Source organism: Polypterus senegalus, chromosome 10, assembly GCF_016835505.1.
Source record: "Polypterus senegalus isolate Bchr_013 chromosome 10, ASM1683550v1, whole genome shotgun sequence".
In the NCBI taxonomy this organism is placed as follows: domain Eukaryota; kingdom Metazoa; phylum Chordata; class Cladistia; order Polypteriformes; family Polypteridae; genus Polypterus; species Polypterus senegalus.
In genome coordinates, this window is record NC_053163.1 from 10,236,220 (window position 1) to 10,253,541 (window position 17,322).

At 36.6% G+C, this 17,322-nt stretch overlaps 1 protein-coding gene across 1 annotated transcript; it reads left to right on the plus strand.

The window, feature by feature from the left end:
• The first annotated feature begins 3,860 nt into the window (after positions 1-3,860).
• LOC120536184 (killer cell lectin-like receptor subfamily G member 1) lies at positions 3,861-15,527 on the plus strand. Its single transcript, XM_039764512.1, has 5 exons — positions 3,861-4,175; positions 6,219-6,317; positions 6,625-6,767; positions 11,475-11,584; positions 15,199-15,527. The coding sequence occupies exons 1-5, from the start codon at positions 4,100-4,102 to the stop codon at positions 15,308-15,310; spliced, it is 540 nt and encodes a 179-aa protein (XP_039620446.1). The 5' UTR covers positions 3,861-4,099; the 3' UTR covers positions 15,311-15,527.
• Positions 15,528-17,322: the final 1,795 nt, after the last annotated feature.

Below are 17,322 nucleotides of genomic sequence, written 5' to 3' on the forward strand. Positions count from 1 at the left end.
AAATCAGTATTTAATAGCAGCCCTGTCTTTACAAGGGCTGCTTTGGGCCTACTGTATGCAGAGATTACACTCTGGGCAGGATACCGTTCTGTTTTATGACTAGAAGTGAACTGCCTTCCGATCTTAAGGGCTATTATTTATTTTTTTACATCCCAGGATCACGTCACCAAATGGGATTGGTCCAGTCTTTACCCTATTAGGTATTCAGTGTGTCCTTCTGGTTGATTGTCCCTGCTTAGACTGGCCAGGTTTTGCTGGCTTCCAGTCCCTACCTAATAAAAAAAGGAAAACATGTTTGGAAGCTTTAGGAGTTCTTCAACAATACCAGAAGTAGTAACCTCAAGCAGATGATTCGCTTAACTGCTGATGTGACCTCTGTGACATTTACAGAGTGTTTTGTCCTTTTCCTCTAAGAGTTTTGCTTTGGGATCATGCAATTGCATTTTATTAGAAGTAAGGCCTTCCTAAAAATGTACATTTGTTTTCCTGTTTAAGTCCCTATACAGTACATGACTTACTCTTCTATTTGAGTTCACAAGTTTTCAACAGCATTGTTTTGAAAAGAAAGTACTGGTGTCCACTTTATTGAGAAATAGGATGAATGGTCAGAAGTTTTGGTCTTGTTTTAATGTAGTTGAAAAATATTTTACCACACCACATTGTTTTTCACAGCCACTACTGACTTACGTTGTGGTTGCCAGCATGCTTCCAAGACCGCTTCTGTACACCTCCTGGTCAGCCATGTGCATTGAATGTACAGAACAGCAGCTATTTTGAAATGAGACAACGTCAGAAAAGGGATCATCAAAAATAACTAGCCAAAATTAAAAAACAAAATTTAGGAAACACAGCCCAAGGTGTACAGAACTGTAGTAAGGAAAGTCATAAATCAGAATGGTTAAAAAAAATCTAAATGTTAGATACAAATGTTAGTCAAGGGAAACAAAAGACTTCAAAGCCAGGGATTCTTTTATTGCTGAAATAAAAATTCTAGATATGGGAATGTACCCATGAACTTGGGAAACGAGCACTCTGTGCTGCCAGCCAGTGAGTCGTCACGCTGATGATGTCACTCAATACATGCGTAACTATGAGTGCTCAAAACAGTGCAGTCCATAACAAAAGCAGGAGAACTTTTAAACTCCATTAAAAAAGCATCACATTCAAAAAGCAATGTGACAACCAGATTCCTTGACCTCGGCCCTCTAAAACCCCCAAAGCAAAGTTTCAATTATGTTAAGAGGCTAAATTAAAAATGAAAAAAATGTAAAATAAAAGCAATATCATAGCATTGAAATTGTGGAGAAAAGAACTGAAAAGTTTGCAAATGCATTATATTAGAGGTTTCCTGGGCTATTAAAATGAAAGGTAAAGGAGTTAATTAGCAGTGAAAACTGATTAGGAAAAGAGTTAGAATGAAAACCTGCAGCCACTGCAGCCCACCAGTCCTGGGGCCTCATGCATAATGCTGTGCATAGAATTCACACTAAAACATGGCGTAAGGACATAGCGGAAATCTGCACACGCACAAAAAAATCCAGATGCATAAATATGTGCGTTTGCCAACTTCCACGCTCTTCCGCTCCATAAATCCCGGTCAGTGTGAAAAGTAACGTACGTGCACATGCCTGCCACCACTTCTCAACTCCTCCCAGAATTACGCCTCTTTGAATATGCAAATCAATATAAATAGCCCTTAAGTTCAGCATTCTGTGAAAAGGAAATAGCAAAATCACGGGGGGAAATAGAAGAATTTCAGTGAATATGAAGTGGAGGCAAAGAAAAACGTAATTTTTATTGGTTTAAGCAGTGGAATAAACAACAAAAGGAAGTTGATCGAGTGACATAGAGTGTCAGAGAAACTCGAAAGCTCAAGTTCACAAAGTGGCACAATGCCCGAAATAAAAAAGAAGTTGTCAGATATCAAAGTTGGCGTGAAAAGGTGATTCGTAGCTACACTGTCTGATTGTCATGTGAAAGCTTATTAGGGTACAGAGAAAAAAATATGCGCACAGTGAGAAAAAAGCTTGAAATGTCAACTTTAATCTCGAAATTTCCACTTTAATCACGTTGTTTATTTTGTCATTAAAGTAGAACATCATCTTTAAATCGTTTAATTTACTAGTTTCTCAAATATCATTGTAACTAAAGTAGCATGATACAGGCTTTGTTTTGTATGTGTTCTTCTACAGTATGTGGTCTACAGTATGTGTGTGAATCACTACGTGCTTCTTAAACAGGCTTTCTCTTCCTCCGACAGGACACAGAATCCATTACATTCGTGATATTACAGCTCTCTGAATAATTTAAATACTGAGATGTATATGTGATATAATTTTCATGATGATAGGAATTAAAGCATTTATTAAACATGGGAACACGATGGCACAGTGATTGTTCATGTCTTACACAAGATGCTTGCTGAGCCATGTGTGACCTTTGATGAAATTATTTATTGCAGCTGTACTGTCTCTTTCAAACATACTAACCCCCAATTCCTGTCCTTCCTTTTCTTTCTCCAAGTAACCAATCACCACAAAATCGGCTCTGTAATAGACGTTAAGCCATCTGTAACCTGAGAACGCTGATTCTTTAAAACTTTTAAGGAACATTGAAATATCTTTGCAGTACGTTTAATTTTCTATCCATCTATCCTTCCAGTGTCACGCCAGCCCCAGCAAGAATACAACGCAAGGCAGGAACAATCCATGAATGGAGCGGCAGCTCCTCGCTAGCGCTGTGACACCATGTCCTCACATGTTTAATTAACAATATAGATTGTTTAAATAAAGTTAAAGTTTTAGTTGTATAATATAATAAACATATTTTGCTGCATTTCAACTTAAAAATGATATCGTCATCATATGTAAATACGCGCCTTATAAAATGGGTCAGATTGTGCAATATTATAACTGTATCGCAAGTTTACAGTGAAGTGATTGTACTTATAAGTACAAACAGTTCTACAAGGAGCACTTGATGGACAGATTGAGTGCGTTTATAGTTCTTGGGATGAAATTGTTTCTGAACCGCAACGTCAGTAAAGGAAAGGCCCTGAAGCGTTTGCTGTATAGAAACAGTTCAATAGACTGTGCGCATGGCTGAGGCAGCATGTGCTTGGTGCTGTATACCGATAATTCTCTTTCTGATCTGCTGCTGTAGAGCTGTGATTCCCCACTCAGATACAGTGATATAAATACTCCGAGTGGTGCAGTGAGAGTAATATGGAAAAAGATGATCCGCTGTGGCAGCCCCTAATGGAAGCAGCTGCAAAAAGAAGAAGAAGGTGCAGTGAGAGTAGCAACACTAAAGCAGTTATGGTATTTAGAATAGTTTGACCCATTCTGTGGGCTATTATATTGTTACAGGTTAATTACAATCAGATGCCTTAAACTAATATGCGATTAATTTCAGTGTATTTATAAAGCCACGTCAGGGATGTGGATCTAAAAAAGAAAGGGAAACCACACTGGAACAAATGCACTACTTTGGTGTTACCAGTTTGCAAAACCGAGCAAAGAACTTGCATACGCCAAGGTTTGAGCTACCGTGAAAATGTGTGTGGCTTTACGCCAAGTTTAGGTTTTATACATCGCGATTTGAGCATCGAAACATTTTTGTGCATACGCACCGTTTATACATGAGGCCCCTGGAGTTTGACACCCATGGTATAAGCCGGGAATGCCAAAAGGGTTAATGTCTTAAATTTCTGAATATATAATATTATTTTTGTATTGCATAAAGATAAATTTGGGATTTACTGAATATATAAAGTCTGTTCTGGAGATATAAGATAGTTTCTATATATGAGGTTGGCGTCTGAAAATAAAAGTCAAATTCTGAATATTAAAAGTCACATTTTGGATTTGGACTAAATTCTGAATCTATAATATCACCGTATGAATATATGAATTCAATTGAAGGGGCTCATATTTCTACTGTTAATACCTCCTCATTTGAGAGCAGAATGGTCCTCTTTTCATAAGCAGATAGCAAACCACCTTCAAGCAGACAGGATTTCCTGGTGTCTCTAATTTTAACACTTGTGTCTTTTATTCCAAACAGCTCAAAATTTCTTGTTGTTAAGTATTAGGCAGTCATGGCTGAAAAAGAGGCACACAGGATGATAAATATTATCGAAATAAGAGACATTGAATCCAGCATCAGAACTTCAGGTTACCATTTTAACACTTCTTTATCTTACTTTCTGAATGAAAATACGAACAAGCCATCTCACGCATGAGTGGAGCCTGAAATTAAGAAAATAATAATAATAAATGCATGAGTACAAGTAAATTGTAAATGAGTATTTAACTGCAATAACTGGTCATTTTTTTATAGATTTTAATTTAATTTTATATTTACCTGCTGGTTGATGCCATGGTCTCTTTTTCTATTTGTTTTTAGTGTTGTGGCATTTTTGATTTTCTCATTATTTGATGAAGCTACTATTTAATTTATTCACATTCTGTGCTTTTTAACAACAGTCACTAGTTTTAATGGGAGAGTAAACAGCTGAGAATAAAGCATTTAAATTCTAAATGTGTAAAATCAGTGCCAGGATGTCAAATTCAGAATATATTAAGACAAATTCTAAATAATGTCTGTACTGAATATATAAAATAATCTCTAATTATATATAGCCGGCATCTGAAAACATAAAGTGAAATTCTGAAAATAAAAAGCTTAATTATACATTTGGAGTAAATTCTAAACACATAATATTAACATTTGAATATGTAAAGTCAGTGACTGAGCGTATAAACTCAATGATTGAATATATACAGTATAATTAGTATCTGAATATATAAAGTCAATCCTAAATATATAAATTAAATATTTAAATATATAAAGTCAATTCTAAATATATAAATTAAATATTTAAATATATAAAGTCAATTCTAAATATATAACATCAGTGCCTGAATATATACAATTAAATTCTGGATGTATTGTCAGGAATGATTTATATAATGTCAGCATTTGAATATATTAAGCCAATTCAGAATATATATAAGGTTTGAATATACTAAGTCACACTCTGAGTACAGTATATACACTCTGTGTCTGCATGTAAACTTTATAGTCAGTGTACTGTATCAATAAATAAAGTCAAAGTTAGTTTATATCATTTCAATTCTGAACATTAAAAATCAACGTTTGAATATACTGTATACATTTAAAAGCTGAACATATAATGTAAAATTCTCAATATATAGTCAGTTATAAATACATAACATCAGGGGTTGAATAAATATGTCTTATGAATTTATAAAATCAGTTTTGAATTATATAAAGTCAGTGTCTGAATATATAAACTCAGATTCTGAATATGAAAAGTAAGTGTTTGAATATACAGTATATGGTCGATGTTTAAATATATATACAAAGTACATTCTAAATATATAATTCAAAGTTCATTATGAATTCAGTTAGTTTTAAAAGAGAGAAAGTCAGTGTCTGAAAATATAAACTGAAGTTTTGAGTTTTGAGAGACAAGTTTGGTATATTTGGGGTAAATTTAGAACATATGAAGGTTCAATCTGAACTCTAAATGTATAAAATCAAAAGTCATTTCAGAATAAATAATTTTAGTGCCTGAACATATTTAAATTTTGAATATAAATGTCAAACTCAGTACGTATCACCAACTGAATACATGAAGTCAGTGTGTGAACATATAAAGTCATCGTTTAAAAATGTAAAGTCAATATATAGATTCAAACACTGACTTTATGTGTTCAGAATTAACTTTTCATATTCAGCAGACTTTGTCTTTATATGCCCAGAACTGATAATATACGTGTAGCCAAATACTGACTTTATTTATTTAGAAGCTGATTTTGAATTTCCCTATGGGATTAGTAAAGTTTATCTAATCTAATCTAATTTTATACATTAAGAATTGACTTCATATATCAAAATAATGATTTTATGTTTTCAGAAGTGTATTACTGTATATTCAGAATATAATCATTGTTTTTCATTTGACCGTTTACAAATTAAAGCATCAAAAGTTAACATAGATCAAATTAAAAAAAATGAATATTACAGACATACATGCAGACACATAGAACTTCCTACTTGTGTCACATTTTCTTCATGTATTCCTTATTTATCACATATATGTGGTACATGATGAATTATTACGATGAAATTTCATGGCTGAACATTTTTCTTAGCTAAGGGAATTCCTTTGTTTTTTCTCCTATTTTTAGAGAAAAACTATAAGACGTGCCTGTATGTGACCATTAGTGGAATCATCTTTGGATTTCTTCTGGCAGTGGGACTGGCACAGCGGGTACAGATGTCCTCAGGTTGTGTTGTACTTTTCATTTCTAGATTTCTATTCCTTATGTGAATTAGACAGATAGATAGATAGATAGATAAATAGATAGATAGTATGAAAGGCACTATATAATAGATAGATAGATAGATAGATAGATAGATAGATAGATAGATAGATAGATAGATAGATAGATAGATAGATCTTGTACTTTAGTTGTCCAAAGGGAAATGTAGTTTTTTATAGAAGTTCAAGATCCATTATTTATTATACATTAGTTCATGAGAATGTATGTCACATCAAGAAGAAATAAAAATGAAAGGTTCCTTAATTTTCAGGTAAATGCTGTCCTGACATGTGGGTGCGCTATGAAAAGGACTGTTACTACCTTTCAACCAATCAAACGACATGGAGTTTGAGTAAGGACGACTGCATCTCCCGGGGAGCAGGTCTTGTCATAGCTACGCACCCTGAAGAGCTGGTGAGTGACCGGCTGTGTTTGATGTTTTGCTGACAGAAATGAAATCCATCTCTAAGTCACAGTGTCTATGTGATTTAACAGAAATTTAGTGTTTTTCGAGTTTGTGTGTTTATTTGTGTGTTTTTTGTCCATGTTCCTCCTGAAATCCTGATTTCACTTTTGTATTATCAGCCTGCATTTCTCAGGATTTTTTTTTTCCATGGGCTAATGCTTACTTCTTGAAGCACCGCTAAATTTGACAATTTGTTGTGTTTTATTTACTTCGTTTTATTCTTGTTCAGCACAAAGTAGAGATATGAAACCCACCATTATTTTCAACAGTTTCTTTGAACAAAGAAAAATAATATTGTAACATTCATTGTCATACCAGCCCAGCTGCTCTTTTAAATGATCCTTTATTTTAATCCAAACTAATACTTTCTTCTGTTAAAAGCAGCGTGGCGTGTGTACCTTACAGCGCTGCTGGTGTCATGGCAAAAAATTGCCACCAAGAGGCTTTTTACCTGAAAATGAAGGCTATTAGGACTCAGGATAGGCAGAGTTTTAAAGCTTTATTGCAATAAAAGAACACAAATAACAACACAGACTCAACCCAATTTGGCCAAATTGAGCTGAGCCCCATATAGTTCAGCAATCAAAGTTTATATGACAATTTCTTATTACTTCGACCTCGTTCAATTAGCTCATTCTGCACCTGTCCTCACTGTCCATTGTTCATCTCTAGTTTCTGTTCGTGCTTATTTCTTTCACTGGCCAAGGCCGGTACAGACGTTCTTCCATTTATGGGCTTCCTCTCGTCACTTCCTCTTCCTCGGACTTGACTCGGTTTGTCTTATTACCAAAGCTAAGCTTTAATCAAAAAGAAATATGGCATGTGCCTTTATTTAATCATTTGCTTGGCATGCTTGATTTGCCTTAATTTCTGCACTAAAGTTAATTTCTAATATATTCTTCTATATTTATTTATGCTAGTGCCTGAATATACTAATTTTACTTTCATGCATTACATCATTGTGACCTTGTTTATAGCAAAAGCCTTTTGCTGTCTTTTTGCTGATTCACCAATCCAGCTGGCTTCTTACGTGCCTGCGAGAACCATTTTTTTTATATTAAGTCAGTGGTATCTTATATTCACCTTCCTAGCCTTGAACACAGGGGTTCTCATTCCTCCTTATCCTGTCCTCTGATAGTTTCTGTACATCATTCTTGTCCTGTTCTATTCTTCCTCTCTTAATTCTGGTAATTTTCCTTTTTTACTAGAAAATGCAATATGACTGATTTTTTAGTTAACCATTTGCTTGGCATTCTAATTTATGCTTAATCTAATGTTTCAGAAGCTTTTAATTAGTTATTTGGAAAATGGATGGATGGATATGGCTATTTATGCTAATATATAATTTTTTCTCTTCTATACTGACCAGATGTGTCGCTTTAAGTGAATGAAGCAAAGGTCAGAAGGAACTGGAAAGATTTTTTGTTTTTATGGTTAAAAAAAGTAACACAGCAATGCAAATCTGTGTTTATTTATTTTTTTTTACGTAATGCAAGTATTTCTTCTTTAATAAAATAAGTACTGCATTACATTACTCATTGCTGTGAAAACCTATCAGTGCTTGAAACATACAATTTGATAGAAGCAGCAAAAAGCAGTTTCTGGCTGTTACTGTTTGGAATGTTTTAATTAGGCAGAATTGAATTTTAGTATTTAATTAATTGGTTTTATGTTAAAACAGTTAATTATTTTTTGTATCTTGTTTTGTTTTCCCCTAACGCCCCTTATTTTAATGAGTGCTGCCATTTTAAGTTTTTGTGTACCACTGATATTGTGTTGTTAAGTTTAGACGACCGAGAGTGTGCAACGTGTCCCATCATTACCATAAAGGTTGCCTGCGATTGGATTCACAAAACAGAGTAGCCTTCATACTTTAAAGTTTACTCAGAGGTTTCTGGTTATGATATTTTCTATTCTTTACTGTGATTTTACTCTGGATGTGTGTACTTTTTTGGGCATTCTACTTTAGGTCAATGTCTCTTGACTACGATTCTTGCTACCACTTTGTTCACCCAGTTTCCCAGTTGCAACATTTTGACACATAATCCTATAAAACAGCTGTGAGGTGCAGACATCACAGCCACGCCGTTTTTGATGGAAGTGCAATGGTTAGCACACTTGCCTTTCAAAATGGATTGACTTCCCATCCATTACATTTAACTCTTTCTTTACTTAAGCATATCCCTCACTATTTTATTTCTGTCAATGGAGCTATTTATTACAGTTTGTTTTTTTGTTTTTTTTTTGCAACAAAAGGGAAAATGAATATTGTGTACAAAGAAGACTACCAATGCCAACAACAGTTATATTGTTAAGTGCAACAAGTCTAAGGGTAAAACAATTATAACTTGTAACTGTTTTTTACTTTGCCACCTTTCCTCTTTCTCACTCAGGTAATAAAGGAACTTGCCATTCATCACAGACCCACACACGCACACAATCAGTTGACTTTTAACAGTAAACGTAACTTGCACAACTTTTGAGATGAAGGAGAAAAAGAAACCTGAGTAGCCACTTAATATGCACACAGACAAGAAGAGAATCTGCAAATTTCATAAAAAGCTGAGATTTAAGCCCAGACATTAGGCGATTATGATTATCATCCTCCATTTATTATCAGATGCACATTAAAATTTTGATGACCCAGTGCTACGCGTTTAAGACTAGTTTGAGTTAAAATAATCCAGTTAATTTAAGACAGGTCATACACACACTGCTGAGGTAGTGAAGAAGGCCCAAAAGAGACTCTACTTCCTGAGGGTGCTCAGAAAGAACAACATCCCTGAGAAACTGCTGGTGTCCTTTTACCGCTGCACAATAGAGAGCATCCTGGTCTCCTGTCTCTGTGTGTGGTTCTCCAGCTGTAACAGAAGAAAGAGCCCCACAGGATCATTATGGTCAACCAGCGGATAGTCAGCTGTCCTCTCCCCTCACTAGAAGAACTACACAGTTACTGTTGTCTCAGGAACGTCAAAAGAATTCTTCAGGACCCATCATACCCAGGACATGCACTGTTTGAACGTTTGAGATGCATAAAGACGAAGACAAATAGACTGAGAAACACTTTCTGTCCTTCAGCCATCACCATACTGAATGCTGCTAAGTGGTCAATCTGACCGAGTGCACCCTCATCCTAAGTTAACATTAGATAAGGGACAAGTGCAATATAATGTATGTATGAGTGGAAAACATTGTTCTGCTGTTATGGACAATTTTGGATACTTATTTTATTTCCTTATTTTAGTTGTAACTTGAGTAATTGTGTTTTGTTTTTATTTATTTTTTTTTTTTGCACCGGAAAATTGCACCTAAAAATTTTGTTGTACAATGTCTCATTGCTACAATGACAATAAAGATTTTTGATTGACTGAAGGTGAGAAAGAATTTGCACTTTGTTTTGTTATTTGTTCAGATGTCACAGTGAGATCAGTTGGTGGCTTTTAAAAATAAAGAACAAACCAACTTTAAACTTCAAAGTTGCTCTTGTTATCTTTCAGCCACGGTTTGGTTCCTGGCTGGGGTTCAAATCTTTGTTTTATGTTTTTTTTTTTTGGTCTCTTTGGGGTTATTTTATGTTATTGTTTCTTTCATTTCTCATGTATTACGTCTTTTGTTTTCTGGGTGGGTGGTCCCCAAGAGGTTAGGCCACCTGCCAATCACTGTCAGTAAATGCTCTCCACCCTGTTATTTGGAGGGTCTCCCATAGTTCCTGGTGGTTCATTGTGAACGTGCTTGGGAGTGATGAGTTTACTGCCGCCTTTGATTTTGGTTTGCTTTGTGTTGGCCTTGTTGGTTACTCCTGAATGTTTTTTGGGACTATATGGACCTTTATTATGCCTAAGGAACTTTTTGCAATACAAATCATTTTTTTAATAAAGATCCAATATGGCCCCCTTTGCATTGAGCCAGTTTTTCTTGACCCCCCAACTGGCATTATTATTTGAAGTGCTTTGGGATTAAGTGTTTTGGAACTCCAGGTACACAACAGCTTGAACTCCTGTTTTCCACTAGGAGTCGCTAGCTCCCTGGAAATACGTTTGTTTTGTAATTGCTATGTCTTAAGTAACCTGAAACTATAAGATATAATAATAAAAGGCGATACCCCTCCCTTAGTGATACAGTGGTAAGAAATCACATAGGAGAAAATAACAGCTTTCGTTAATGACGATTTACGTGGCACAACAGACAAAGGAAGCCATGACAAGACTATTACCGAAGTGGGATCTCGATGTATACAGTCCGCCATTTTCGTCACTGCACTGGAAGGATTTTCAGGATCGGATGACGGTATCTCCCATCCATCCATCGGTTTCAAAGGTGTGCCGGGCAATGTTCCAAGGCTTTATACCCTTTCTCCATGTGCAGGCCCTTACTAAGGTAAATAATGCCATTCCAAACAAGGAAAAGAAGATACCAAGTCATGCACAATAACAGTACAATGCCCATTTTCATAGTTGTCCCTTTCTTTCATTCAAATGCTTGCCTGGCAGTTCTAAATGATGAGCCCCTGTGTGTTAAATCTGCTCCTGTATTAGCTGTACACTTGAGTGGATTTATAAAATATTTTTTGTACAGAGCACAATGACATATTAAACATATAAACTTATTACAACTCCCTATTCATTTGTAACTTTTATCTTGTCTTTGATTTGTAGAATTTTCTGCTACTCCAGTGCAGATCTTTTATGTCATTCTGGATCGGACTGAGGAGAAATCCTGGGCAGGAATGGATGTGGACTGACAATCAGCCCTTCACTCTTGACAGGTCGGATACACACTTAATCTCATTACAAAGTGTTGATCGACTGTTTAAACGGGGTGTAGGGGTGTCATGGCCGTTATCGTTAGCCCCTTGTGTCATTGTGCATTTACATCCAGTCTGTGTGAAAGAAGACTGCACTGCACAGAAAAATGGCAGGCACTTACAAAACCAAAAGACGTCCACACATGTCTTTTGTGCTGTCCTGTCCTGTGTGACATGTGGAAATCTTCCCTTTTTAGTGTACACTTTATCTCATTACTTTCAATGGCACCCTTTTTCACTTTGTAATAACCCTTGTGGCAGTGTGATTGGTGAAAACACCTTTATAAATGTTCATTGAGTGATTGATAGACTAACTGACATAATATATGATTGATTGATTAATTGATTGGGCCGAATACATATGTTATGTGATACTGGGGAGCAGCAGGTGCTCATAATGATTATTTTGAGCAGGTGGAAAAAAATGGGAGACTAAAATGAAAGAGGAAAGACAAAAAAAAAACAGACAAAATATAAAACTAAATCAGCATCAAACCAAAATGTAATCCAAATAATAATAGACAAAATAAATACAAAACTCCTTGTGTTTCTTAGTGCTTATTGAATCAAATGACTGAGGTGGATCTTCACTTCAAAAAAGTGACTCCCATGAGGCTTTAGTTGCCTGTTCCGGAAGTATCTCTTTAACATTATTCAAGCAAAAAAATACTTATGTTTTGCATGTCTTGAGCTTACAACTGGATAAGTGATTTTGCGACATGAGCTATATGAGATTTTATTACTTCTTTGTTCCATTGACATTTTTCACATCATTTGCTTTTGTACAGCATTGGTCAATATTGCTTTCTTTTGTATCATTTACGTTGTTCTTTTCGTTCTCCATTTTTTCTTGCCCACCACTAAAAGTACATTGTGTAAGTAACATATAAAGAAAATATAATATTTTGGTGCCATATTGGTACACATAATTGTGAGACAAAGGAATCCTGGAGATGAGGCAAGAGGCTAAAAGCGTAGTCAGAAATGTGCCAAAGTCAAAACTAGATAAGTCAAAAATGTATTGATCCGACCAAAAGCCAAAGGAAAGATGACAGGAATCAAAATCAGGGTTAAAACAAATGCTATGCCTAACTCGAATTTAAAGCTAACTACTCGTAAGAAAGAACGTTGCAAAAGTATATCCACCAAAAGATATTGAACGTGCCAGGCAATGCCAAATTTATCTCTGAAAACCCCAGTGACATCACTAATTATGGCTCCAGCCACAACAGGAATTTGACGACTTGAGGCAAACATCAAGTTAATAAAGAAAACTACATGGTAATGAAAAACTTCCTTAAAAACTAATGTCTGAAATGAAACCCCCACATATAAACAGCCCAAGCAAGGCAGAAACATATAGTATGTATGAAAGTGGTGGTATAATACAACTACATTCTGCCATCTTATATGGGCATGTGATGACAACAGACACATCCACTATTAGGTGGCTCTGAGGCTAAGGATCTGCACTGAAATCTGGAAGGATGACTTCCAGCATGCCAAGGAGCCTATGAAATCAGTCACCTTTCAGGTGGATGATATGGAAGTGGTGGAGAACTGCATGTAACTGGGCATTCTCATTAACAACAAACTGGACTGGTCAGACAACACAGTGGCACTGGACAAGAAAAGCCAAAGCAGACTGGACTTCCTATGGAAACTCGGGTCTTTTGATGTGTGCTGCAAGCTGCTGGAAAAAAGGATGTTGGTAAAATTGGATGCCATGTTGAAAAATCCCCTCTATTCCCACCAGGAGGCGCACTTTTGGAACATTCCACCACGGTGTGATAAGAAGCACCACTGGGGTTTTTCTCCACCCACTGTTATCTGACAATTCATTCATTCATTCATCATTCATTTATTTATTTTTTATTTATCAATTGGTGGCTGTATTATATGTTCCGTGAGTCTGTATCCATGTTTACTATGTTTCTGTTGCTGTATCTATCTGAATTATCCCTTAGGATTAAAAAAGTTTATCTAATCTTAATTATATTATATTATAATACTAGCGACTTGGCGCGCGCTACGCTGCGCGTTGGATGACCACAGTTGAAGGACTCCCTGTTTAAACGCAGCTGCCAGTCGTGAGCTGGGTCCTTCATCGCACCACATTTGATTTTTGCATGGGAAACAAAATTTCAAAACAAAACCCATGATTCACGAAGTGTGGGACACAGACTGATGAGAATCGTATACGTTGTGTAAAAGGTTGTAAGGAAGAGGAGGATCATACCGTTGAGGACGTCCTCGCAGCAGCAGGTTTAATTGCATTTCGTTTGGCATTGTTCCATAAGGTCTCCTCCGTACAAGTGCACATGGGTAGCTGAAGACGGAAAGGCATAGTGGGCATAGTGAAACACGAATTGGTGACCAGGGGAACCATCCTACTTAGACTCGGGGCTCGAAATACTCAAGTGCACATGTTATTTATAATTTAATTTTTTTGTTATGAACTTCCCCAAAAGAGTTGATCTCTGTAAATAGTTAATAGTATATCAACAATATAATCTGTTGTAGTACGGGCTTTAATTAGCGTCACACCTCATAACCTGCATACACCACGTGTTCGGCTGTAACGCCAGAAGCGCGGTGGACGCTGTAAGGGTAGGTTGTGGTTTCTGTTTCTTTCGTGATTTTTTTATTTCATTTCATTTATTATTTAATAGGCAGAGGGGAGAAGACGTTAATGTGACGCTCTGTCTATTTCTTTACTTTTCTTTTGAAAAGATTTTCGAGAACAGGAACAATAAAAGCAAAGGGGAAAGAACGGAGGGGGGTAAGCAGGAATTCTGAGAGGGGACGGACTGGGGCTTTTCTACGGGGCGGCTATACAGCCAAAAGGAACGCGGACACGGACACTGCACTGGGCTTTTATTATATAGATATTATATTATATTATATTATATTATACCAGTAACTGCGTACTGCACAATAACGTGCAGTGAATACACCTGACTTGAGCATTCTTTACTTTTCATTCTCTTTCTCTGTACGTTTAACATTTATTTGCTCAGAGGTTGATGCGCTTACTGTTTCCTGAGCAGCTCTTCTTTTCTCCACTCTAGCGGCCCACTTCTTCTCGTCTTCTGTCGACATCTTTTCGCATTAAAACTGATTCACTTAAGCTTGCACTTAAGTCTTCAATCTGCCTCAAGAATGATTTAAAATAAGAAGAAGTAGGAGAAGTGACCGCGAAGATGGTAGGGAATGAGAACGACGCCCGTACGCATGCGCCTGCTGTGCGCTGCTGAGAGTTGATTCTACAATAAAATGGAATAAATATAAAAAGAATAATAAAAATTATCACCCCGAAATCGGACAGTAGACGTCATGTAGTATATGTGTACCAAATTTCAGGTCAATATGTGGAACGGTTTAAGAGTGACTGGTGATTTAAAATCCTGGACAGACAAACGAACAGCCACGGTAGCATATTATATTATATTATATTATATTATATTATATTATATTATATTATATTATGTATAAGATGCAATGGTTAATATTGTCTCTACTATTTCTTACACTCTTTGCTGAGTTTAGTGCGTAATTTTCTTTTTATTTTTCAGGGTGAATAAAAGTGTTCCTGATGGAGATTGTGCCATGCTGGAAAAAAACTGGATACACAGTCACAACTGCAGCCGCGTGAAACACTGGATCTGTAAAATGGCAGCTGACTGAAGTCAGAACAGCACCAGTACATGTTCAAGACACCTGAATGCTCTTTTTCTTTATCTACTGTTACAGAAACGTGCCATTTTTGGGAATGATTTGAATTTTAAAGTAAAAGATCAATGAGAGCCGTGCATTTTCCATTAATGGTAACCTAATACAGTTTTCATGAAGTAATGCTACACCGTTCTGTACCAGCGTAATAATAAACGGCAGGCAAAGTCTATAAATGTTTGTATCAGCACTTCAACACACTGATAGGCTGTTTTAAAATGTTTTTCATTATGATTGTCGGATATTGTTTATTATGTTTGTAAGATGTTTCATTGATATAAGGTTACTGTGAAAATGAGGCTCAGATTCTCAGCAATCCATTGACCTTCATTGAAATAAACTGTTTTAGAAAATGAATATGTGTGCATTTTGTATCTGAGAAGATCCAAAGCTTGTAAGCATATCAGGATGGCACTTTGTAGTTTCTTGGAAATTTTTGAAGGTTTATGATTTAATAAATAATGCTGTCAATATGAACAGCACATTCTGAAGTTAGTTCTTCAAAGATGCGGTGGAACTTGAGTGGTACTGGTATGAGAGAAAGTTTATAAACCATTTTTCAAACTGTCTGTATTCTTGAAACAATCTGAAAATGTGGGGAAGTGAATAGGAAGTTGGAATAATGGAGAAGGGCTTTGGAAGATTGAAGGCTGAAGATAAAAAAGAAGACACAATATATGAAGTTTAATGATGATGATGATTCAGAAGATAACCTGCTTGGAGAGCAACTCAAAAGAGTGGATACATTTAAATATCTAGGATCAGTGGTAACCCAAGATGGAGAAATGGATGCAGAGATAACACACAGACTGCAGTGGGGATAGATCATGTGGAAGAAGGTATCAGGAGTGTTGTGTGATTGAAGAGTTAAGGCGAAGGTTAAAGGTAAGCTTTTTAAGACAGTAGTAAGACCAGCAATGATGTATGGAGCTGAGACATGAACAGTAAATACAGCACAGGAGAAGATGTTTGGCAGGCGATGGATATGTGGAGTTACAATAAAGGACAGTTTCATAGTGGGTAGCACTGCTGCCTGGCAGTTAGGAGACATGTGGGTTCACTTCCCGGGTCCTCCCTGTGTGGAGCTTGCATGTTCTCCCCGTGTCTGCGTGGGCTTCCTCCCACAGTCCAAAGACATGCAGGTTAGGTGCATTGGTGATCTTAGTGTGTGCTGTGTGTGTGTGTGCCCTGTGGTGGACTGGCGCCCTGCCCCGGGTTTGTTTCCTGCCTTGCACCATGTGTTGGCTGGGATTGGCTCCAGCAGACCCCCGTGACCCTGTAGTTAGGATATAGCGGGTTGGATAATGGATGGATGGATGATTAGACTTCGGACTGGCTTTTGCTGGGCATTTGACCCCTCCTTGCCAACCCAGGAGCTGCTTGACATTAATTGGTGAATTTTCAGTACACTGGACGTAGACACTGCAACATTCGCAGAGTTTTGACAGTGTGTGTGTCTGTGGTGTGTAAAAGTGCAAGAGTGGCCACTTTAAGTCCAGCACTTCTGCATTCATAATCTTCTCAAGAGTCTGCATTTGAAATGTGTGCTGTACTTGTCACTTGACAACCGCAGATTTACCTTCACTCCATGGACAATTCACCAGTCCAAGAAGGGGGCTTACTAGAGCCCACCCTCTCAACTTCTTTTTCATATCATGGCGTATTTTGTGTGTTCGCAGTGTCACGGAAGTAAATAAATGAAGAAACAGTTAACTACATAAACACATAAAGAAGCAAGCAACAAAAACATGTTTCATTGCACATTTAATTATTTATGCTAGCATCACATGTTATTATTTATTCATTGTCATATTTTGTAATGTATTTATTTTTTTCCGTAGTTATTTATGCCAATTCGGGAAAGCGCCCTCCCGTCCCTTAGGACTCACTGAACCATTTTCAACTGCTGTTCACATGGAACTCTGCTCCACTTTGGCCTCCAAAGCCCTAGTTTGGTATTACCACCA

Excerpts from the sequence above, each read along its gene's own strand:
- LOC120536184 (XM_039764512.1), top strand. The coding sequence starts at position 4,100 with ATGGCTGAAAAAGAGGCACACAGGATGATAAATATTATCGAAATAAGA. Across the intron at positions 6,318-6,624 it reads GCGGGTACAGATGTCCTCAG|GTAAATGCTGTCCTGACATG; the intron begins GTTGTGTTGTAC and ends CTTAATTTTCAG. Across the intron at positions 6,768-11,474 it reads CTACGCACCCTGAAGAGCTG|AATTTTCTGCTACTCCAGTG; the intron begins GTGAGTGACCGG and ends TTTGATTTGTAG.